At 40.2% G+C, this 26,171-nt stretch overlaps 1 protein-coding gene across 3 annotated transcripts in view; it reads left to right on the top strand.

The window, feature by feature from the left end:
* The window catches only part of LOC124774465 (run domain Beclin-1-interacting and cysteine-rich domain-containing protein), a 201,799-nt gene that overhangs the window by 151,137 nt on the left and 24,491 nt on the right, over window positions 1-26,171 (top strand). For all 3 annotated transcript variants that reach the window (XM_047249484.1, XM_047249482.1, XM_047249483.1), the window contains exons 9-10: window positions 1,880-2,022; window positions 23,568-23,750. In XM_047249484.1, the coding sequence (XP_047105440.1) occupies window positions 1,880-2,022; window positions 23,568-23,750 (326 nt within the window). The remainder of the gene's footprint in view (window positions 1-1,879; window positions 2,023-23,567; window positions 23,751-26,171) is intronic.

Raw genomic sequence — 26,171 nt, 5'->3', positions numbered from 1 at the left:
TTACAGTCTAACTAACAAGGAAAGAAAATTCTAATACTGCTAGTATAAGATCTTGCCCATCTACTGCTAGAAGAAAGATGGAGTGAGGAAAATGAATTATGGTGAAATCCTGCTTTGATTGTAAGCTGTTACAGCTTGTAATGCATGTGATGGACCAGGCATCTCTGCTCCCTGCAGCTTCCCTCCACCAAGATGGATTCATGTCACAAAAACCCAATGAACTTTTGCCACAACTCTGCCCATACTCTTTACTATCAATTACAGTAATAACATTTATGTATATAAGTCCTATCATCTTGGGAGCCAATGAAGAATATCACTAGCTGAGCGTAACTGCCTAGCTGTGAGTATGTGTGTGTGTACATTGGTGTTTTGAAACTAATAGAACGAGAAGAAATTAGTCTAAGTTAACTAATATTTTAACCAGTGTTGATGTTCAGCCTTCTAGCTATTTGCTGTCATCTGATCCAAGGTAACTTTAAATGCAGACATTTTTAGGTTAGGCTTTACCATGACTGTTACTGACATTAAATGGAACAAGTAGTTTACTGTTACCAGTCACGGTGACTGGTAACAGTAAACTTGTTGTTTCATTTAATGATCCAAGTTACTTGGGAGCAGACTGCAAATATTCTTATGTGATGCACACAGTGTTCCAGCTTTTTTGTATCCTAAAAAGTGTCAGGAATCTGAATGGTGGTTCATCCAAGGGCATAGTCTTTGTACACACTATACTAAACTTACATAACCTTTCTGCAGTCTCACAATATACATGGCGTAGGTCTGTAGCTTCATGTAGAATGCTAATCAGTATCTGCCATCTACCTTTTAACTTTTGAACAACAGCAACTATATTCCGAAAACAATTATGAACAATCTCTTTACAGTCTGCCTACTGATATCAATGTGATTATGCAGTCGCATACATTTAAAGTTCACTCAGCATAAAATCCCCTTATGGCAGATGTTAACCATGATCTGAAATTACAATGGCTTATGAATGATATCAACTACTTATCTTTAAAGTCTTCACAGTAGAAGTCTCCTTATCTTAGTCTTCTTTATTCATGCACAATTGCCCAGAGTAAAGCCTTGCACACCACAGAACTCCCAGCTATCTTGCAGCCAAAGTTTTTCATCCAGTTGTATATCGTTGGTGAGCTGAGTGTACTGCAAATGTTTAATTTTTTTCCCCTCAGTCCTCCACAGGGTGCACTGATCTCACATTCATGAACAAAAACTCTCAGTCCACTTGCAGCTGGTGTGTTGGAACATAAGAAATCTGATAATTTCTGTTAGTCTGTGATAGTCGACATACAATCATGCTGAATGGGGTGGTTAATTCAAGAAAGTGACAAAAGATTGATATACTTATTTATCGTAAATATTTTATCAATAATGTTCAAATGAGATGCATTATTTCAGGATATTGTATCCAAAGTAAGGACAGAATTTTATTATTAATTATTTATTTTAGTTGTTATTTTATTTTAGTTATTATTTTATTTATTTATTTTATTATTAATAATAATTTGTTTGTGGAAGTGCACTCTCTCTCTCTCTCTCTCTCTCTCTCTCTCTCTCTCTCATGTTGTTTATTCTGATTATCTATAGGTGTTTCATAACCAAGATTCAGGAGGGGGCAGCCTTGATCAGCTTAAGCTCAGTAGTTCCTTCATATTTTAATTTTAGAACAAATAGGAATTTTTGAAAAGATGGAGGAAAATATACAATTTCACTTACAAAAATTTGTAAATGTGTCATATAAAAATATTTACAGATTCTGGAATGAAATAGCTTTCTTCATGTATAATTTATTTGGAATGGAGATCTTCATTATTAATTGATAAATTTTCATTTTCTTTTCTTTCTTCCACAGTTACTCCCTCTTCCAACAAGTTGGCCTATCAGCCCTGATGAAGCAGAAGATATGGATATGCACTTAGCAACTCCCCTCAGGGGAACTATGGAGTGGGCACCACCTCGTCCACAGGTCATCTTCACTCCTCACCCACCGCCTGTGTAAGTCTTTCATGTTGTTGATATTATTTAATGTTGTTGCATGAGAGGCAGTTTGTTTAGCAACCTTATCAGATAATGTTAAGGGAGATGTTGGTATCAGTGCACACTTGATGTTTCAGATTGTTGTTATGTGATGAAACACTGGGGAAAAAAGAGTAATACGGCATTGAGCCAAATTGAAACTGGTGCACAGTTATGATATAATGTATGAATAAAACTGATGAATTGATGCAAAGGAATTGTGTGCTATTCATTACATGTAAAGCATTTGCTCCATCAGCGATCGGTGAAGTTGTCCGTACTGGATTCATTGCTCAAAAACTGACTGTAGACTGTCACTTATATTGATTTTGTGGGCAAGTGCTCACCACATGTTTGTCATACCACGCTAGAGAATATGCTCTAGAGAATATGTATACCATAGAAACCACTTAAGGACAGAAAATTTCTAGATACCTTGAACCTACTACTCACACTGTCAGAGGAAGTACATCCACTATTCCTATCATTGTAATTAGTAGGATGTCCCGTGCCTAAAATTTTCATATTATGGTAAGAGGTCTTTGAAAAAATAAGTAACTCTTTTAATAGTTGTTACTCACCATATAGTGGAGATCCTGAGTCATAGGTACCTGCCTTCAGAATAGTTGGTGTTGAATGATTCACTGTGCTGCATTCTACATTGGCATGACAACCGACAAGCTGTCTGTCCGCATGGATGGCCAACGACAAACTGTGGCCAAGAAACAGCTGTACCATTCAGTTGCTGAGCGCACCACCCAACACGATGTTATTCAACACGATGTTATTCATTGCAGTGAATGCTTCGCAGCCTATGCCATCCAGATCCTTCGCACCAACATTAGCTTGTCTAAAGTGTGCAGATGGGAACTCTTCCTGCAATATTCCACCAACATACCCACAGTCTTTTTACTTCTTTCCTTTTCCGCTACCCCCTGCCCCCAATCTGCTTCTATCTGCCCAACTACACCTATCTACCCTATCCTCTTTCCACCTCATCACTGTGTACTCCAACAAGCAGCACTTTACCATCCCTCACTCCTACCCTTATCTCCCTTCCCCTCCCCACCCCAGCCTCATCCTTATTCCCACCACCTGGCTGCTTCTCCCATCACGCACTGTTGCTCGCAGTCTGGCCTCAGCAGCCAGAGACTGTAGTCATGAGTGTGAGAGTTGTGTTTGCATACGTGTTTTGTGTGTGTGTGTGTGTGTGTGTGTGTGTGTGTGTGTGTGTGTGTGTGTGTGTTTTTGTTGTCAATTTCCCGTGAAGGCCTTGTTGGCCAGAAGCTTACTTTCTGACAGTCCTATTGTTGATTGTTGCGCCTATCTGCGACACAGCATCTCTGCTATATGGTGAGAAGCAGCTATCCTTTTCATAATAATGTCCTATTTCATCCTGGATTATCTTGATAATATTTTTATTCAACTTGCAGGTGTTTTCTCCTGTCTCCTGTGAAATAGTAATCACACACTAGTCCTAGTGGTATTTCTGCTTCACCATCCAATACTGAAAATTTATTTTGGGATCTTCTTCCAGTGCCTTTGAAGAATTCTCCTTAATGTAATTGATAATTTTGAAATGGCATCCTGTCCACATTGATTTTAAATTTAATATGATACTGGGAATTCATAGGTGGAATGCAATAATGGAAGAATAACTAAGCTACAAAAACACACACACACACACACACACACACACACACACACACACACAAAATTGTCAGGGTTTACTTTATTATCCGGACACTGCAGTCCAATAGAAATGAAGGGTTTTGTCTGGTTTAGTGGGTGAAAAGAGAGTGGTGAATGCCAGAGGAATGGAGAGAGAGATGTAGCTGACAGCTGGGAGGAAGAACTGGCAAGAGAACACTGAAATATTTCACCCTTGAAATATTTCAGTGGTGAACTACCCTGGCCAGGCAGGGAAATTGGGTCATGGGGAGTGGGTGTGGAGTGGGAGACAGGACAAGAAGAGAAGGGAGACACTGTAGAGGAAAGTGTGAGTGTATGATAATGGGGTGAATTGTGATGCATTGGGAATTGGGGGAGAGTGTGGCAGAAATTGTGGCCAGGACACTTGCATGATCAAAGGATGTGTTATAAAGATAACTCCCATTTACAAAATTCTGAGAGGCTGGTATTAGGAGGGATGCTACAGGAATGGTAAAGCCATTAAAGTCATGCATGTTGTGCTCAACAGTGTGTTCTGCCAGTGGATGGTCAACTTTGCCACTGGTCATAGTGACACTCATCCAGGTGAGCATCTGCGTTATGAAAGTTAAAACACAGTTGGTGTAAATTGAAAAGCCAAACAAAATGGTACACCTGCCTAATATCATGTAGGGCCCCTGTGAACATGCAGAAGTACCACAACATGACACAGCATGGACTCGACTAATGTCTGAAGTAGTGCAGGAGGGAATTGACACCATGAATTCTGCAGGGCTGTTCATAAATCCATAAGAATATGAGGGGGCGGAAATCTCCTCTGGACAGCACATTGCAAGGCATCCCAGATATGCTTGATAATGTTCATATCTGGGGAGTCTGGTGGCCAGCAGAACTGTTTAAACTCAGAAGAGTGTTCCTGTAGCCACTCTGTAGCAATTCTGGATGTGTGGGGTGCCACATTGTCCTGCTGGAATTGGCCAAGTCCATCGAAATCCACAGTGGACATGAATGGATGCAGGTGATCAGACAGGATACATATGTACATGTATCTGTCAAGAGTCATATGTAGACGTATCAGGGGTCCCACATCATTCCAATGGCAACGCCCCACACCATTAAAGAGCCTCCACCAGCTTGACAGTCCCCTGCTGACATGCAGGATCCACAGATTCATGAGGTTGTCTTCATACCCGTGCACGTCCATTCACTCACAGAATTTGAAACGACTCATCTGACCAGACAACATGTTTCCAGTCATCAACAGTCCAATGTCAGTGTTGATGGGCCCAGAAGAGGTGTAAAGCTTTCTATCATGCAGTTATCAAAGGTACACGAGTGGGCCTTCAGCTCCAAAAGCCCATATCAATGATGTTTCATTGAATGGTTTGTATGCTGACACTTGTTTATGGTCCATCATTGAAATCTGCAGTAGTTTGCGGAAGAGTTGCATTTCTGTCATGTTGAATGAGTCTCTTCAGTCATCTTTGGTCCCTCTGCCCAGGGACTGGGTGTTAGTGTTGCCCTGGTCATTTCATCATCATCATCATCATCATCATCATCATCATCCATGAAAGTGGCTAGATTGGGCTGTGTAAAGCAATTGGACTGTGTAAAAATTGGGACTTTTGTATGGGTGCTGATGACTGTGCAGTTGAGCGCCCCACAAACCAATCATCATCATCTTTGGTCCTGTTCTTGTAGGATCTTTTTCCAGCCAAAGTGATGTCGGAGATTTGATGTTTTACCAGATTCCTGATATTCATGGTATGCTTAGGAAGTGGTCGTATGGGAAAATCCCCAGTTCATCGCTACCTCGGAGGTGCTGTCCCCCATTGCTCATGCACTAACTGTAAAAACCACTTTCAAATTGACTTAAATCTTCATAACCTGCCATAGTTGCAGCAGTAAGTGATCCGACAACTGCACCAGACACTTGTTGTCTAATATAGGCGTTGCCGATCTCAGTGCAGTATTCTGCCTGTTTACATACCTCTGTATGTGAATACGCATGCCTATACCAGTTTCTTTGGCACTTTAGTGTGTGCTGTAATGATTTTCACATATGAACCTGCCTATGACATGGTAGTATAAGCCTGTGACAGAACTGGAATAGAATATGTTGGGTGTATAAGATTGCTCTTGGACCTGGGATTCCACAGCAACTATGACCCATGTTGCAAAAGGTTGGCCATAGGTGTGGTAAGTGGATGGGCCATATGTTTTGTAGATTGGATGGACAATAAAATACCGCATGGAGAGAGATGGGAAGGATATTCCTCATTTCTGATGATGATGCTGATGATGATGATGCTGATTCTGATGATATGTCCTGGCAGAGTGGTTAAGTTGTTCAGTCTGCACTGATACTGGGTAATAAGGGGTGCCCTTTCATAGCAGGTTTCTGGGAATGGATCTAGGATTAAGGGAATTAGTGGATATGACAAAAAAAATCTGTTTGCAGATCAGATATGCAAGGTAGTGCCCATCTGTGAAGGCCGCTTCCTACATAAGCAACAGAAGCGACCGATGGCATGTGACAGCTTCAGACGATGAAACATCGCTGCAGGTATGGTTATGGCAGTGTCCTATGTGGACGACATCAGTGGTGCTGCCTGTTCTCTGCTACAGCTAGCGACGTTTGAATACAAACATGTTTGAATCTTGTTGCTGCAGCACACGCGACATTGAGAGCGACAGCCATGTGTCTTCTCAGCAAAGCAGTGGAGCGGACACGATGGCAGCTATAAAATACACATCATCTGATTTTAAGAAAACTTTTCAGTGAAAAAAATTTGATTCTTCCGCATCTTATAGCGTGGTATCTTCGCTCGATAAAGGTCTGAATTTATTTTCATTATTTGTCATAGTTACTGTGCTGCACGAAACTGAGTGCATGGCTGCACGAAATTTTGAAAAATTTGTAGAGATAAATCACATTGCGTAGACTTTCCATATAGTTCATTTAAAAAGCAGTATATCTAAATTGTATTTAAAGTTGACACTGGGATGAAACCTTTTTTCATTCTTGAGATGTTGGTAGTTATATCCACGGACGGGTCGCTCATGTTGCGTTCGAATCCTTTATGGTTGTAAAAATCATCGTACCTCATAAACGGTTCAAGATATCGAAACAACATTTTTTGGGTTGGGGTTGGATTGTTTTTGTGGAGGAGAGCAGACAGCGAGGTCGTCGGTCTCATCGGATCAGGGAAGGACGAGGAAGGAAGTCAGCCGTGCCCTTTCAAAGGAACCATCATGGCACTTGCCTGGAGCGATTTAGGGAAATCACGGAAAACCTAAATCAGGATGGCCAGACACGAGGTTGAACCGTCGTCCTTCTGAATGCGAATCCAGTGTGCTAGTCACTGTGCCACCTCGCTCTGTGACATTTTTAGGAAACGACAGCATGCAGAAAGGACTATTTCATTGTATGATAAACACTTGATAGGTTTTTATTAACACATGGGCAGAGCGAAAACAAGACTCCCTATAAATTACCCCATGATAATTTTCATAGCCAAAGAGAGAGAAACAGGTAAACAGGGTATAAAAGTGACCAGCGTTTTGCACAAAAATATTTAAGTGCTTGAAAGTAATCAGGGTAATGAAGGAAAATTAATGAGTTGAGGAGAAATTGAAATATTTCACGAAAAGCTGAAGCCAAGCTATGTTAATTAAGTGTCAGAAAGTTTATCTATTCAAGGTGTAGCTATTTTGCATATAAAAAGATACATTGGGGCGGTATTTAAATGTCAAAAAGGCTTCCTTTAAATCAAGTACCAAAATTAGAATTTTTGAGAACAGAAGACGTTAGGAAGGCAAATGAGGAGTCCTTAAGATCATGCTTTCTGAATAAAACGTGAAATTAAAAATGAAAGAAATTGGTCAATTATTTTTTGAAATGATTTGTGTAAAATAAATAAATAGATCAGAGGATCGTTCTACATGCCTTTGAATGATGCTCGAAATCATAAACAGAAAATGAGATGCATCAAATGTTTCCCTAATATTTTTTATTTCAGACTTTTAGACAAATCATTTCACAAAACATTTGAGTTTATTTTCAAAAATTTTGTATGCTTTACTTTTATAGACTTTTTAGATTACCTAAAACACTTGGCCTTAACACTGACTGCTAACGAACTACGTTCACAACATCAAATATCTGTAAAATTTTGTGGTTGTTAATTGTAATTTATTAGGAAGTTAATGTGTGGGATGTACTGGGATAGGTGTGTATAAACTTAAAGATCAAGTACATTGGCAAGACCTGAAAAATACACTTAGCAATGCAGTGTAAACAGTATACATAAAACTTAGTATACAGAAATGTCGATGAGCCAGTTAAAATATAGGTAGTAGCTGGGATTGAACCAAGTACCATTTCGTGGCTGCAATCACAGACTGGAAACGCTGCCATTATACCACAACTAGCTCATGGTTGTTCAGCTTATTCTTTATATTTATGTAGTCAATCATTCTTCCACATTTATCGACCGTTAAACGTTTTTGATCATGTGAAAAATATCATCTTTAATTTATTGATGTTGAATGCTCCACTGCTCATTCATGTGTATTCAAAGAATGTGTCTGGTGATCTTCATAGTTGATGATATAAATTATGAAATTCTCCAAGAAGATTCCTCCTTTAGTAAATTTAATGCGTAGCATTCCTTTTTGCTTTATTTTCATACATAAAGCTAATTTTTTAGCCTTACTCTCCAGCTACAGTATTCTACAGTTTAGGGATGATGTTTTATAGAAACAGCTGGCCGGCTCTAAGTAGCCATCTTGTAGCGTGAGATCGTCACTTGCATGCAGGACAACTGAGCTTTTCGCCCGATGCTGCTGCTTGCATATCCAGTCGTCACTCGCTGTTGGTCACTTGTGACGCATACATAGGACACGGCCTAAGAACTTCACCGTACTGGCCAACAAATTGATCATCACTGCAGATGCATCATGCATAAGCAGACAGTATGGGAGAGACTTTCTGCTGTGAAAGCTGTGGTATCTAACAAAGTGGGGCAGTGCTGATGTTTGGTGGGCCTCAGATAGACGAAGACTTTTATGGAGCCATCATAAAGTTGCCATTCATCCTTAGTTGTTGTCTAGCGTTATATGTATTTATTTTCTCACCCATGCATTGTCCATTTTTGCCCAATAATCTGAGGAAAACACCCATGTATAAGAAGGGTAGCAGAAGCGACTTACAAAACTACTGCCCAATATCTTTGACATCCATCTGTTGCAGAATTTTATAAAATAACATGCGCTCACAACCATGATGAGTTATCTTGAACAGAATGATGTTCTCAGTCCTAACAAGCATGGATTCCGCAGACAGGTCAAGCAAAACCATACTTGTGCTTTTCGTATATCATGTCTTGAGACCCATGCGTCAGGGCAATCAGTTAGATGCAGTATTTCTTGACTTTCGTAAAGCATTTGACTGAGGAGCAAAAGTATTAACAAAAGTATGAAAATATGGGGTATAAAATGAAATTTTAAACTGTATTGATGGTTTCATGGTGGGGAAGGTGCAGCCTCCGCAGGAAACTGTTTTATGACATTTGCTATTTCAGTTTATATTAATAAACTGGCAGGCAGTATTAACAATAAACTGAGGCTCTTTATAAATGATGTGGTTATGTATAATTAAATACTCTCTGAAAGAAAGCTACACAGATATGTAGGCTGGTAGTGATAAGATTTTAAACTTGTGCAAACGTTGGCAACTAACTTTAAATGTTTATAAATGTAAAAGTGTGCACGTCACAAAATGCAAAAATGTTTTAGAATTGGAATGAATGATCACCTAGGCTCAGTTGTAGATAAAGCAGGTGGTAGACTTTGGTTTACTGGTTAGATACTAGCAAAATTAGCAAGTCTGTGAAACAGACTGCATACAAAACTCGTCTGACCCATTCGAGAGTGTATACAAAGAAGGGCAGCTTGAATGATCACACAGGTTTGTTTGATTCCCATCTTACAGAGATAATCAACTGGCACACACTTCCAGATGGATACCAACTATTATTCAAAAACCTACTTACAAATTTTCAAGAAACAGCATTGAGTGAGTCATCTAGAAAGATGCTACAACCCTCATCACATCTCTTCCTATTAAAGTAGTAAATTATTAATACTTCTCATTATTTCTTAGTGGGCCTACCGTTATTGTTAGGCAAAAACAGTGTTCAAATCATTGGACACACTCTTCAGTGGATTTCTGAAACCTCCCTCTCACAGTGAAGTGTAATTCTCAGTCAACACTATCCCTTATTGCAATTACATTTTAAAATAAATGTGGCTGCACTCATAGGTACTCCATATATATATATATATATATATATATATATATATATATATATATATATATATATATATATATATATATATATATGTTCAATCACAGCCCATTTGTACTTACTATATGTTGCTGTTAAGTAAATCATTTTTAAATTATTTATCAGATTCATTGTGTTCAAAGTGCAATGCTAGAGCAAAAGTGTATCAAAATTTTCAGTTTGCTTGGCATTTTGATCACTATGTAGAACTGTACTAAAAATAAAGACTCAACATTTATTATGCATCAGAAATGTAACTTTTAAATGCTTTATTAAAATAGTAAACCTAGAATACAATATTTTTTTCTTATGAAACATACAACAACATTTTGGTGTACGTTTTTCTTCTTGTAGAAGCACCTCGTAATAGTCCATTCTCAGATGTTACCGATTTAAAAAAAAAGAGACTTTAGAATGTTATTCATAATAGCATCACATACATTCACACTCATTCCCATTGTGTTACTAGGAAGTTGGAAAAGAGAAAAATGGAAAGAAAAAAAACACATTTTTCAGGACAAAGTAAGGCCTGACATCCTACATATCACTGCCTTATGGTCTGGAAGACAAGATTGGTTTAATTAAAGCAAGCACAGATGCATTTAGGCAGTTATTCTTCTCACACTTCATACACTATTGGAACAAGAAGAAACTTTAATGTGGTACAATGGGAAATGCCTCCTGCCAGGGATTTTGTAGAGTACAGGTGTAGATGTAGATAATCAAAATGAAATTGATTAACTATTGAAATCCTGCTGACTCTTGGCAGCAGTCTGTGTGAGACTCTTCCGTAAATAGTTGAGATAGCAGGGCAAAACTACAATGCCTGACAAAAAGAAGCAGCACCCAGAAAACTAACTTGGATGTCACTGTAACACCATCAGTGGGTATATAAATCATTCAAGTTGCAATTCTCTTTGACAGTTAGAATGGCCACCATAGTGCATTAGTTTTATTCATGTTTTAGATTGTTACTAGGCTTGCTAGGGTATATAAGGGCATGAAAGGCATCAGATGTTGAGTGATCAATGCAAAGGACACAAGAGACGCCACATACTTGTCTAAGACAGTATTATCAGCACCTGAAAGAGTTCTATAGGGATCTCATTGTGGGTTTCCATTTAGTTGGCTCACCAAATTGTGTTATATCCATGTTTGTGGGGAATTTGGATGTGGCATTGGTGCAATTTTGGGTTGCATGGGAAGGTGAGAGTAGCATATTCCTCATCCAGCATACCTGCCCAACACAAGGAAGGATTGCCGTATTGTGCACTAAGCATATTGTAACACCTTCTACGTCTGCCATCCAACTACAAGTAATGGACTCCCTGCAACATTCTGTGTCACCCTGCACCATTGTTCAGAGACTAGCAGCATCCAGACTAGGGAATAACTGTCCCATATGTAAGCTGCTGTTAATTCCATTACATAGGTGGCTGTGTTCAACATGGTTTTTGTGTGGTGTGATGGCCGGGAAGTGTGGACTGCTGATGAATGGCATTGCATTGTGTTTAGTGGTTTAGCACTATCCTCGCTGACTTCATCAGCGAGTATGGCAGCAACCTTCAGATGTTTTGAAGAGTGCACTGGTAATAATTCTTGCTTAATGGTGTGGGGAGCCATTGAGTATAACTTCAGGTCTTGGCCAGTTGTGATCAAGGGCACCATGTGTGAGTATGTTGTGGATATCCAGTGTCCTCATGAGTAACCTCTCATGCAACAGTATTGTGGTGTCATTTTTCAACAGGACAATACTCGTCTATGTGTCTGTGAACCGTCTACATGATATTGAAGCACTCCCATGGCCAGAAATATCCACAGATATATACCCAATGGAAGATATGTGGAACCAGCTTGGACATCATCTCTGTTACAGTAGGTGTGGGCCAACTTGCCTCATGAGAGGATACTGCAGCTTTCACACCATTCCCAATCAAATCAGTGCATACATCCTGGCCAGAACAGGTGTAACATTATACTGATAAACGGGCTCATACTGCGAAGTTCTCTGTAAATTTTACATGATTTTGTAATCACTGAAATAACATCATATACCCTCTCAACCCATGAAGTTTCATTTCATTTCCTCCTCCCTTTATGAGTGCTCTGCCCTCCTCCTCCTCCTCCCCCTCCCCCTGCCCCCCTTCAAGGCAGTATATTTTTGTTCCGGTCACAAAACTATCAGGTACTGTTCTATTTCTCTAGCCTCTATTTCCAGCTATTACTTCCCATTTCTTTTTACCATTCTCCCCTCTCAACCATTCTACTTCCTCCCTAGCACTGTCCATATCAGCATTATGGGCCTTAGTTATCCCACTTATTCAGCCATTTCTGTGTTACTTACTGCATACTTTTTCACAACAGCTATACACCAACTTACCTTTCAACAGAAGCTCAGATACATCAGGCTCATGTTTGTTTACAGACACATCAGGCTTAGGTTTGTTTGTTTACAAAGATTATGGAAACCTGCCCTCAATAATAAAGATAAATATTTGTGTACTGTGTGCTACATGTTACAAAATACACATCAGTTATATGACACATTGTTTGTATGTTTATTAGGTAACAGGATGAATAGTATTATGGAATTTTATCATTCTGTGGATCCCAAATATTTTGGCCTTGAATTGTGCATAAACAAAGTGACTTTTATGGAATATTTTTAAATATCATTTGGAATGAACTGCATTTAAGGGAGCAGCCCTCCCATCAAGCTAGGGTGTATGGACTGATAACCTGTAAATATCAAAGCATATCACAGAAACTAGAACAGAGAATACCAATAATTGGATGGATTTAAAGATGACGACCTTGGCAGTGAAAAAGGTGACACAAATAGGGTTCTGGAACATGAGAGTAATGTGGCAAACAGGGAAACAAAGGGAAGTGTTACAAGACATGGAATGATACAGATAAGAAATTGAAGGATTTAGTGAAACAAGAATAACTGGATTTGGAGAAAAAAATAGGAAGGGCATATCCTTCTTTATTCTGGAAGAAAGGATAAAAGCCATAGTAAAGGAGTGGCACCAATACTAGGCTGGATACAAAGCAGTCTTTGACAGAGTGGCACCTATTTACAGGGAGAATCATAGTTGCTTGCTTTGCAATGAGGGTAAGACCAGTGACCATTGTACAGTGTTACACACCAACAGAAATGTGAGAGGATGAAGAGAAAACTCCAAGAAACATTGCAAAAGTGTCAAAAAAGAGGTATCCTCCTGCTAATGGGTGACTTTAGTGCAAAAATTGGGAATAACAACCGTGGGGTAGAGCAGATTATCGGGCAACATGGGTTGGGCACCCAAAATGATAATGGGGAATGTCCCATAGGCTTGTGCAGCACATTTAACCTGATAATTAGAGGTTCCATTTACCCCCATAAACGGTGCCACAAAGTGTCATGAATTTCATCAGACAGCAGAACAGTGCAGCCAGATAGACCACTTTGTAGTTAGTAGGACCTGGCTAAGATCACACCTAGATGTGAGGAATAAAAGAGGAGCAGATGTCAGTAGGGACCACCACCTTATGCTAGCAACAGTTCATCTCAAAATATCTGCACACGAAGAGACATTGTGGGCAGAAGAGGATTAAGTTTAATTTTGGAAAGTCCGAGAGGAGTTCTTGATCCATCTGAGAAATTGTTTTTAAGTGCTTAGCAGAGGAATTGAAGAGGACGACATTGAGGGTTAGTGGGATGCATTGAAAATGACCTGTGCACAGACTGCTGAACAAATTCTTGGAACAAAGGACCATGGAAGACAAGACTGTATCTGCGGTTGTACTTGGGATGCAATACAGCAGAGGAGTAGGGGAAAACTCTGGCTAAATTGCGCACTGACAAGACGAGCAAAAGAAGTAATCCAATGGAAACTCTGCATATTAAATAGGATGGTGAAGAGGAGTGTCAGAAAAGATGAGAGAACCTTCATCAATAATCTTGCAGCTAAGGCGGAGGCAGCAGCTAACAGACGCAATAACAAGACCCTATCCAACATTACAAGTAAACTTTCATATAAGAAATTTGGTGGTGATATGCCAAGCAAAGAAAACTACTCACAAATCAAGAAGACCAAGTGCAGAGGTGGAAACAACATTTTGAGAACATTGTGTACTGTGAAACTACAGATGACAGTCTAACTCAACTGAATGTGGACAGGGAAGGACTCCCACTTGAAATATCAATTGGCGTAGAACCACCATCTCAAGAAGAAAGCACTAAAGCAGACCAACAAATAAAAAATGGAAAAGCTCCGGGCCTGGACAACATCAATCCAGAGTTACTCAAAGTAGATCCCTCTATAACAGCAGAAATTTTACATCCACTCCTGACAGCCATATGGAGGAATGAAAAAGTACCAAGTGTTTGGAACAGAGGCATACTCATCAAGCTCCCAAAGAAAGGAAACCTATTGGTTTGTGAATTGGAGAGGCATCACCCTGCTGTCAATCCCAAGCAAGATCCACTCACTAATAATCCTAAGTACGATAAAAACATATGTAGACGAGAAAATTCAGGGAAGGTCACCCTTGCATTGACCAGATAAACACCTTGAGTATAATAGCCGAATATTCATATGAATACCAGTCATCACTTTACATGCTGTTTGTAGACTTTGAAAAGGCCTTTGACAATATAATTAGAACAAAAATATGTAACTCACTGCAAACTTTTGGAATTCCCCAAGAAAATAATTGCTCCTGTCAAGTGCACGTATGAAAACTACACGTGCCAGCTTCAACATCAAGGTCTGCTTTCAGACCCAGTAGCAGTGAAAACAGGAGTTAAGCAAGGCTTTATGCTCTCACTGATAGTATCTAGAATAGTACTGAATCTTGTAATGATGCAAGCAATGGATAGAGTGAGAGGAATAAAATGGGGCAGTGAAACACATTTTGCAGATAACCTTCGCCTTCTATCCCACAGCCTCAACAACATGAAAGAGAAAGTAGAAGATCAGAAATCTGCGGCAAAGAATGTCGGTTTGAAAATGAATGCCTAAGAAATGAAATACATGGGGGCAAATGATGACAACACTGCTGAGCTCGAGCTTGGGAGCCAGGTAATTGAAAGGGTGGATAAGTTTTGCTACCTCGGATTACACCATATGGTGGTCCAATGGAGGACATTAACAGCACATCAACAAAGCCAGAGGCACTTTTACAACTCTCTGCTCTATCTGGAGAGTGAAGGAAATAACATTGAGGACCAAATTGCAGATATTTGAAAGTAATGTAAAATGTGTGGTGCTTTATGGATGCGAAAAATGAAAAGTGATAAAGCAGCTAATCCATAAGCTGCAGACATTCAACAACAGATATCTGAGGAACATCCTCGGAAAATGGTGGCCAAATGTAGTGTCTAATTAAACACTCTGGGAAAGAACCAGCCAGAAGCCAACTGGGCTGAAAATAAGAAGCAGGAAGTGGAGAGAGTCAGGACATACACTTAAGAGACCAAATGAACATACTACATAGGAAGCACTTTGTTGGATCCTGCAGGGATGATGGAGACAAGGTGAGCCCATAATGACATGGGGACAATCAGTTGGAGCAGTATGACAACAGCAAGGAATAGGATGGGAAGAAGTGAAAATACTAGCAGAAGGCATAACGAGTTAAAGGAATTAATAATATAATAATAACAAAAACAATAATTTGAAGTGAAACTGTGTGATACTATCTGCAGTATGCAGTGTCCATTTCCCTGATCTTTACTACAGTGGTGTGCAACTCTTAAGGATGAAAGTAACTGCCACACGAGTCATCACTGCCAAGTGACATAGCTCTATGTAAGTACAGTACATAGAAAGAACTGCTATAGCATAATACGGAATGTGACTGAAAGAAACACACAATGAGAGGAACAGAATGACCCCGTCATTCAAATAGGATGTTATACTGAAGTCACCCGTGTTTCATCATGACCTCTTGGACATTGCACAAGACAGGACATGATTCTTAATAGGGTGTGTGAACATCATGATAGCAGTGTGTGCACTGCAGTGTGCTCCCAGGTAAGAATGGTAAGGAGTTTTCGTGGTAGGATGTTCCATTCCTCCTCTAGTACGGTTGGCAACTGCTGGATGGTTATTGGTGCTTATGAGTGTACTGCAATCATCTTCCTAACACATCCCACACTTGAAGTTGGGGGACAGGCAGGCCAGTCCATTTGCCGAATCTCTCCTCGTTCCAAGAAATTCTCCTCCACCTGTGCTGTATGGTGCAGTCACACATTGTCATCTGTAAATTAAAGTTGAGGCTGAATGCACCTCTGAACAGATACACGTGGGGAAGGCATACTGTGTCTCAATAATATTAACTGGTCATTGAACCATGTTCAAGGATTTGGAGGTCAGTACACCCATACAGCAGGATCGTTTTTGTGAGCTGTGTGTTACAGGAGGCATAATGTTGCATTGGCATACTGACCTCCAAATCTTTGGACATGGTCCATTCACCAGTCAGTGTCATTGTGACACAGTACTCCTTCTCCATGTGCCCTTTTCAGGGACGCATTTGGCACTAACTTCATTTTTGTGGATGACAACGCATGACTGCATCAAACAGTGCAGGTGGAGCAGCTCTTGGAGCAAAAGGCTATTCAGCAGATAGACTGGCCTGTCCATTCCCCAAATTTATTTCACATTGAGCACTTGTAGGCTGCACTGGAAAGACATATTGCAGCATGCCCATATGCACCAATGACCATCCAGCAGTTGTCAACTGCTCTGGTGGCGAAATAAAACACTCTATCACAAGAACTCGTTACCAATTTTATGACCAGCGTGGGAGCACCTTGCAGTGCAAGCATTGCCACCTATGGTGATCACACACCCGATTAAGAACCAAGACCCATGTATCGTAGACCATCATGAATCATAGCAACTTCAGTGTAATTATTGTCTTTGAATAAAAGCGTCATTTCTGTTTGTCTCATTGCATCTTTCTTTCAGTTATCTTCTGTACTATACTGCAGCAGTTCTTTCTACGTTTGGTCCAAGTTTCATCAACCTGTGTTACTTGGCAATGGAACATGCAGAAGTTACTTTCATGCTTAAGTTTTGCACACCAGTTATTTTGTTTCCCTCACTGCTCGAAGGTATTCATTATACCTCTCCTCCCTCATCCTCTCCCTTCACCCTACTCTCTCTCTACATCTGCATCAATACTCTGTAGATTACTGTGAAGTGCATGGCAGAGGGTACTGTCCTTTGTACCATGTATTAAGGTTTCGTCTTGTTTAGTTTGTATATGGAATGCATGAATAATGATTACTTAAATGCTTCTGTGCATGTTGTAATTATTCTAGTCCAGTCATTAGTCCATACAGGAGTGAGTATGCGTGGGGTGTAATATACATTGATCAGCCAGAACATTATGATCACCAATGTAATACCCAGGCGAAAGCAGCATCGGTGGTGAGGAATGACTGCCAGGCGCGCGCGCACACACACACACACACACACACACACACACACACACACACACACACACACACACTGCATGTGATACTACGTAGTAAGTGTTCAGTCCACGTTTAATGGGAAGGTGCACAATCTATCTGAGTTTGACTGAGGGCAGACTGTGATGGCCCAGGGCCTTGGCATAAGCATTTTGGGAACTACACTACACTAGCGTGTTCAAGGCATGTTGTGGTGATTGTCGTCAACATGTGGCAAAACCAAGATGAAACCATGTCCAGACATGGGGTTGGATGGTCACCCCTCATTACAGATGCCAGACGTCATAGGCTGGGCAGACCGGTGAAAAGGGACATGTGGCGAACTGTGATGAAACTAACATTAGACTTTATTGCTGGGCAGAGTGCAAGTGTGTCTGAACACACAGTGCACCAAAGACTTGTAATGATAGGCCTCCACAGCTGATGACACAGGCATGTGTAAATGTTAACACGACAACAGGAAAGGGCATGTGACCGTCGGCACTGTATGTTAGTGCAGTGGCAGAACACTGCATGAACTGATGAATCCCAATATCTTCTTCATCATGCTGATGGGAGGATGCGAATCCAGGGAAACAGTTCCCTGAACCCCCGGAACTGCAGGGAGGATGCGAATCCAAGGAAACAGTTCCCTGAACCCCCGGAACTGCAGGACGGAGACAAGCTGGTAGCAGCTCCATATGATCTCATGAACATTCATGTGGGTAACCATGTGTCCATTGGAACTAATGTAAGGCACCCTGATGGCCAAACAGTTTTGTACATTGGTTGCAAGCCATGCACTGCCCTTCGTGACAGTCATGTTTTCCAAAGGCAGTGGCATTTTTCAGTAAGATGATGTGCCATGTGACAAGGCTAGAAGTGTGATGGAGTGGTTCAAGGAATACAGTGGTGAGTTCCAGTTGATGAGGTACCCTCCCAACTCACCAGATATGAACCCGATCCAACCCATCTGGGATGTGTTGAACGTGGAATCAGAGTCCCCCCCATGTGTCGCCAGTGTTATCCATGCCAAAGGAGGATGTACCAACTATTAGGCCGGTGACCTTAATGTTCTGGCTGATCACAGTATTTTCAGACCCCTCACTTAACGCTGTTTCTTGAAAATTTTTAGTAGGTTATCAAAGGATAATGGGCATTTGTTTAAAGCATCTGCCATTGAGCATCTCATGATGCACTCCTGTGGATCAAACTAACTCGTAATCATTCGTACTGACCTTTGTAATTATTCAATACAGGGTATCCCTGGAGGAGTGGTCAATGTTCAAGGAAATGAGAGAAACACTCAATTGAAGCAAAAAGCTTCATATGGACATGTGCCCTATTCTGAAGGATTTGGAGATAGAACATATTTAAGGTACATTTGTTTTTGGGCTGCTGACACGCACGTATGTGTCTTACCCACCCAATCTCTATGTTTTATTTTAGCTCAATCTACCTCGTTGCTGTGAAACATAATGAAATATACTGGACCTAATGGCAATGAATAGACCTGACCTCTTTGAGGACGTCCTCATCAAAACTTATATCAGTGGCCATGATGCAGTTGCGGCAGCAATGATTACCAAAGTACAAAGGACAACTAAAATAAGCAGAAAGATATGTATGTACAAAAAATTCATAAAAAATCAGTAGTGTCATATCTCAATGAGTAACTTGAGACTTTCAGCAGAGGAACTCTGGCTCAAGATTAAAAGAATTGTTGATCATTTACAGGATGGATATGTACCCACGAGAACAGTTCAGAATGGGAGGGAACTTCCATAGTACACAACTACTGTAAAGAAACTTCTAAAGAAACAGAGATTACTGCATAATACGTGCACAGCAAAGCATAGAGCTATAGATAGAGAGATGCTGAATGAAACACATTTGGCTGTCAAGAGAGCAACATGTGATGCCTTCAATGACTACCACAGCATAATATTGTCAAGTGATTTACACAGAACCCAAAAGAATTTTGCTCTTATGTAAAAGCTCTTAGTGGCACCAAAGTTAGTGTCCAGTCTCTAGCAAATGAGACAGTAACTGAAATAAGAGTCGAGGGACATGAAACGGAAGCAGTGGTTGGGAAGGGAGTAAGACAGGGTTGTAGCCTCTCCCCGATGTTGTTCAATCTGTATATTGAGCAAGCAGTAAAGGAAACAAAAGAAAAATTCAGAGTAGGTATTAAAATTCATGGAGAAGAAATAAAAACTTTGAGGTTCGCCGATGACATTGTAATTCTGTCAGAGACAGCAAAGGACTTGGAAGAGCAGTTGAATGGAATGGACAGTGTCTTGAAAGGAGGATATAAGATGAACATCAACAAAAGCAAAACAAGGATAATGGAATGTAGTCTAATTAAGTCGGGTGATGCTGAGGGAATTAGATTAGGAAACGAGGCACTTAAAGTAGTAAAGGAGTTTTGCTATTTGGGGAGCAAAATAACTGATGATGGTCGAAGTAGAGAGGATATAAAATGTAGGCTGGCAATGGCAAGGAAAGCGTTTCTGAAGAAGAGAAATTTGTTAACATCCAGTATTGATTTAAGTGTCAGGAAGTCATTTCTGAAAGTATTCGTATGGAGTGTAGCCATGTATGGAAGTGAAACATGGACGATAAATAGTTTGGACAAGAAGAGAATAGAAGCTTTCGAAGTGTGGTGCTACAGAAGAATGCTGAAGATTAGATGAGTAGATCACATAACTAATGAGGAAGTATTGAATAGGATTGGGGAGAAGAGAAGTTTGTGGCACAACTTGACCAGAAGAAGGGATCGGTTGGTAGGATATGTTCTGAGGCATCAAGGGATCACCAATTTAGTATTGGAGGGCAGTGTGGAGGGTAAAAATCGTAGAGGGAGACCAAGAGATGAATACACTAAGCAGATTCAGAAGGATGTGGGTTGCAGTAGGTACTGGGAGATGAAAAGGCTTGCACAGGATAGAGTAGCATGGAGGGCTGCATCAAACCAGTCTCAGGACTGAAGACCACAACAACAACAACAACAACAACAACTGAAATTGAACGTAGCAAAGCAAACGCTGAAATGCTTAACTCCATCATCAAATGTTCTTTTACTAAAGAAAACACAGGAGAATTGCCCCAATTTAATCCTCGTACCACTGAAAAAGTGAATGAATTTAAAATTAATTTTTAGTGGTATTGAGAAACAGCCAAAATCGTTCGAGTTGAAGAAAGCTTCAGGCCCCAGAGGAATCCCTGTCGAATTGTATACTGAATTTCCAGCTGAGTTAGCCCATCATCTAACTGTAATCTATCATAGATCCCTCAAACAAAAAACCATACCCAGTTCTTGGAAAAAGGCACAGGCGACACTCATGTTCAAGAAGGGTAGTAGAGATGATAAGCAAACCTATTGTCCAATATTCTTGACATTGATTTGTTGTAGAATCTTAGAACATTTTCTGAGCTCATACATAATGAAGTATCTTGTACAGAATGATCACCTCAGTGCCAACCAGCATGGATTTCAAAAACATCGATCATATGAAACTCAATTTGCATTTTTCTCACATGGCATACTGAAAGCTTTGGATAAAGGCAACCAGGTGGGTGCAATGTTTCTTAATTTCTGAAAAACATTTGACTCAGCACCTCACCTACACTTATTGTCAAAAGTACGATCATATGGGGTATCAAGTGAAATTGGTGACTGGATTGAGGACTTTTTGGTAGGGAGGACACAGCATTTTATCTGGGATGGAGAGTAATCATCAGATATAGAAGTAACTTTGTATGTGCCCCCAGGGAAGTGTTTTGGAACCCTTACTGTTGATATTGTATATTAACAGCCTTGTAGACAATATTAATCAGGCTTTTTGCAGATGATGTTGTTATGTATAATGAAGTACTATCTGAAATAATCTGCATAAATATTCAGATTTCAATGTGGTGCAGAAATTGGCAACTTTCTGGAAATGTTTACATTTTGCCCTTCACAAAATGAAAATATGTAGTATCCTATGACTATAATATCAGTGAGTCACTGTTGGAATCGGCCAACTCATACAAATGCCTGGGTATAACACTTTCCAGGGATATGAAATGGAATGATGAAATAGGTTTGATCGTGGGTAAAGCAGGTGGCAGACTTCGATTTATTCATAGAATACTGGGGATGTGCAATCAGTCTACAAAAGAGAATGCTTACAAATCACTCGTGCGACCCATCCCAAATATTGCTCAAGTGTGTGGGACCCATACCATATCGGACTAGCATGGGGTATTGAATGTATAGAGAGAAGGGCAGCATGAATGGTCACAGGTTTTTTTTAATCCATGGGAAAGTGTCACAGAGATACTGAATGAACTGAACAGAAAGACTCTGGAAGATAGATGTAAACTATCCTGAGAAAGAGTATTAACAAAGTTCCAAGACCCAGCTTTAAATGATGACCCTAGGAACATACTACAACCCCCCTATGTATCACTCACTTAGGGATAAGGAGGATAAGATTAGAAAAATTGCTGCATGCACAGAGGCATTCAGACAATCATTCTTCCCACGCTTCATACGTGAATGGAGCAGGAAGAAACCCTTGCAACTGGTACAATGGGACATATCCTTTGCCAAGCACTTCACAGTGGTTTGCAGAGTATAGATGAAGACACTTTCAATTTCTTTGTGTAGGATGTCCTTCTGCCATTAAATTAGCCCATTGAATGTGCATTTTTCCATGGTGTGTTGTGAGTGAAGTAGTGAGAGAGACTCTGTGTGTATGAGAAGCTTCGATTAACTGTGTTGGTACACGTGCTGGCTGAAATGTCACACATCTATACTAATACAGGATATGCAGATATGGTTTACATTTAAGGCTTCTGCAATGGTAGCACTCCTACTATTGTTGAAGAATACCAAAATGTCAAGCTCCTGGTGGTAGAGTGTTAAGAGTTTCAGCACATCGCGTGAAACAGGTATTCTCCTAAGTTTCCATTTTTTTCTAAACATGTAATTCATCAACCTGTGCAGGAACAGAAACATGTTGTTGAAAGGGTGCAGCATGGTTCTACTACCAGCACACAGCTACTTTCTGCTCTTCTCAGTGTTCCAGATATGCATTAAAAACACATATTTTCCAGATGATACTTTGTAAATTGCAAATTGTAATGTTTACATACTATTGTACATGAGGACACACGTAAACCTGACAATGTATTGGTTAGTCCAGAAAATAAGTAACGATGTACAGTAAATGTGTTTTGTCTTGGAAACCAGTCAGAAGAGGGCATAAGCCAATCAGCAGAAAACTGCTCCTATCGGAGCACAAAATATGTGAATAAGTTGCTGTTTATTTTAAAAACTCTGATTGAAAATTTTCCCAAACATTTTGGCATGCAAACACATCACACTTTTTTTAACATGCAACTCACTTCCAACTCCCGCAAGCTCCCCTAGCTACAAGTCGCTCGTACCCATTAGTCAGTCACTGTAAGTCACTCGTACCCTCCCACTCCCTGTTGCCCTTTCTCACTCACTCACTTACCCCAACTAATTATTGTCATTATCTCTTTGCCTCTGCACTTCTGCCTTGACTGACATCTCTGCCCAAACTCTTTGTCTTTAAATATGTCTGCTTGTGTCTGTATATGTGTGGATGGATATGTGTGTGTGTGCGAGTGTATACCTGTCCTTTTTTCCCCCTAAGGTAAGTCTTTCCGCTCCCGGGATTGGAATGACTCCTTAGCCTCTCCCTTAAAACCCACATCCTTTCATCTTTCCCTCTCCTTCCCTCTTTCCTGATGAGGCAACAGTTTGTTGCGAAAGCTTTGAATTTTGTGTGTATGTTTGTGTTTGTTTGTGCGTCTGTCGACCTGCCAGCACTTTCATTTGGTAAATCACATCATCTTTGTTTTTAGATATATTTTTCCTACGTGGAATGTTTCCCTCTATTATAAACATATCTGAAAAATTATATTCTTGTACAGTGTTTGCTAACTGTAGCTTAAGTAGACTGAAAATACTATAACTTGAGCCACTAGATCTTTGTTGTCACCTAGCACTGAATCTGAATATTGTGATACCACAGGCGTAGGACATTGATGGTGAAGCAAAACTACCGCTGTGCTGGTTGCGGTATGAAGGTGGCACCAGAATATTCAAACCGTTTCCGTTATTGTGAGTACCTGGGTCGATATTTCTGCACTGGGTGTCACACAGGACAACTGGCACCAATTCCAGGCAGAATACTTACAAAATGGGATTTTACAAGGTGAGTGGCCCTTTTCTTCTTATTTTTATTCTTCTTCTTCCTCCTCCTCCTCCTCCTCCTCCTCCTCCTGCTCCTCCTCCACTATACCTCCACTTCTGCACTAGTTTCCTAATTGCACTACTATTCAACCTCCATTATAAGACTTTTTGTTCTGAGTTACTGAGTGTTGAGTCTATTATCCTGTTAAGTTTATGTTGCATTATGAGACACAGATTCTTTCAAGTTTTCTGTGTATAAGGAATCTATTTGTGATATTTGAGGCTTTCCTGACATAATCACTGCTTCAAAGATTCACAGGCATCAACAAAATTGGATGTTATTTTCTAAACAGCACAATATTTTCACGACACAGCTTCTAGCCGTCTTCAGGTGCACCTTGTGAAAATTTGGTGCTGTTTAGGCAATACTGTAGAAGGCAATCCTTGTGAACCTTTCAAGCAAGAATATTCCTTTATTGGCTGATGTATACAACCCGGGACAACTGGGAGATCCGGGAAAAACCCGGGAATTTTTTCATCTGGGAGAAAACCGGCAAAAACCCGGGAATTTTTTAGAATTTTGGGAGTTTTTCATTGTTTTTGTTTTCAGTTAAATTTTTGTAATTTTGACTGGTAAGAACCAGCACTCTAACAAAGGATATTGTTGTAGCCCACTACTGCAGAATAATACTGCAGCAATAAAACATAAATGAGAGAAAAAGAAACCGGAAATAAAACCGAAGTTGCAAAGGAAATGAACCATATACAACAACAAAACACAGTGCTCATACAAGCGTCTACCAACAGAAAAATGTGTCGAAGGCTTTAGGAACACTAAGCAGTGCTTCATAACAACAAATTGCCTTATGAGCGTGGTGTCATAACTGTTTACATTAGATTCATTTGAGCAAGCAGGCTCATGCGCATGCGCAGTTGAGTCATATGTGAGTAGTGCCCTCTCCCGCTTCTGGCTGCAGAAGGTGGCTGTTAGCTGTATAAGCAGTAGCTGCAAGCTGTCGGATGCTACCCAGAAAAATTTTACTGGCTTGCTCAAGCTGCCAGATTCATGCATGAGCATCAGGCCCGGATCTGGGGGGGGGGGGGGGGGGGTATCTGACCCGGGTGGCAGTTTTGGAGGGGGGGGGCGGGGGGGCAAATTCATGTTCTTGAGGAAAAAAACTGTAGTTTCACAAAGCGCCTAGCATCCAGTGCACGTTGGTCTATTGATTATTCATATGATTTTGAAATGCACCCCTGTTGGATTTTGAACACGTTCTAGGTTGACTTTTGAATGCCTGGCATAGTGTATGTGATGTGTCTGTCAGGGGAATCCCTGTCACATCTAAAAATAAACTTTCCTGTACACAAAAGGGGACGGGGCTATATGAGCCGAGTGGTATAAAGCCGAACGGGTGAATACCAATCGCTGTTTGTTTATGTGGTTGACTGGGTTTGCGAATGATCAGCATTGTTATAATTACTAGTGAAATCCATAGATTCAGACTACCAGAATGGAAATAAAAGACTAACAGGAACAACAAGTATTATCTTCTCAGTGTATCCAAGAAAATGAAATTTTGACAGAACATCTGTGGCCAGACATCTACTCTAGTAAGGGCCAGTTGTACAGTCTCTGGCCAGCAGCTGCTTAAGTTCTATTGTGGGAGTAGCGCAGAAAACGCATTATACGAGCACATAATAATGTCTAACTGGGGTATAAATGCGAGATAACTAAATCGTTGATTGTGGCATGGTTAGTGAAGTTAACCGAAGAGTAAGTTTTGACAAGAATAGTTACAGAATTAGTGATGACAAGATTGTTTGTTATAACAAGGAAGGAGAAGAAATGGGATCATCACATACATTGTGGAAGAATATGTCTATTCCAAATTTATATAAAAATTTTGTACTTCTGCTTTCCGATCTCATGCTTGAGAAGCTGGAGTGTATGAATGAAATGTGAAACTATTTCGTAACGTAATGCTTTTTGCTTGTAGTAGGCCTAATAGTCATTTGATATTGGTAATTCATGAATTATATTCTGTTGTGTTATAAAAATGACCATTTGTGCCAAAACAATCTCGTTTATTTGGTGTATGTCACAATTGCTGCAATATTTGACAGGCCTATTTCATTGTCTCCAGCAGACAGTGACAAAATACACATAATCAGATCGATAAACCACACCAGTCTTGGGTACTACTTGTGTTAACAGCATTTTCGGTATTAGACAACGACATTTCGTTTGTTCATGTAGCAAAATGTTTGACGAACTTTGAGGAGGTAATAGATTCTTTCACAGAAAGGAAAGTACACCATGTAAAACTGTAGCAAGATTAGAGAGAAAACAATGCTAAGACTTAAGGATTGGAGAAATGTATACTGTCTTGCTTGTCTTTTGTCGTTACTGGTTTTATGTATCCTATATTTAATTTTATGTCAC

The sequence above is a fragment of the Schistocerca piceifrons genome, chromosome 2 (genome assembly GCF_021461385.2).
Source record: "Schistocerca piceifrons isolate TAMUIC-IGC-003096 chromosome 2, iqSchPice1.1, whole genome shotgun sequence".
Taxonomy (NCBI): Eukaryota; Metazoa; Arthropoda; class Insecta; order Orthoptera; family Acrididae; genus Schistocerca; species Schistocerca piceifrons.
The sequence above is the reverse complement of the archived record's forward strand: the minus strand, read 5'-3'. Positions and strand labels throughout refer to the sequence as shown.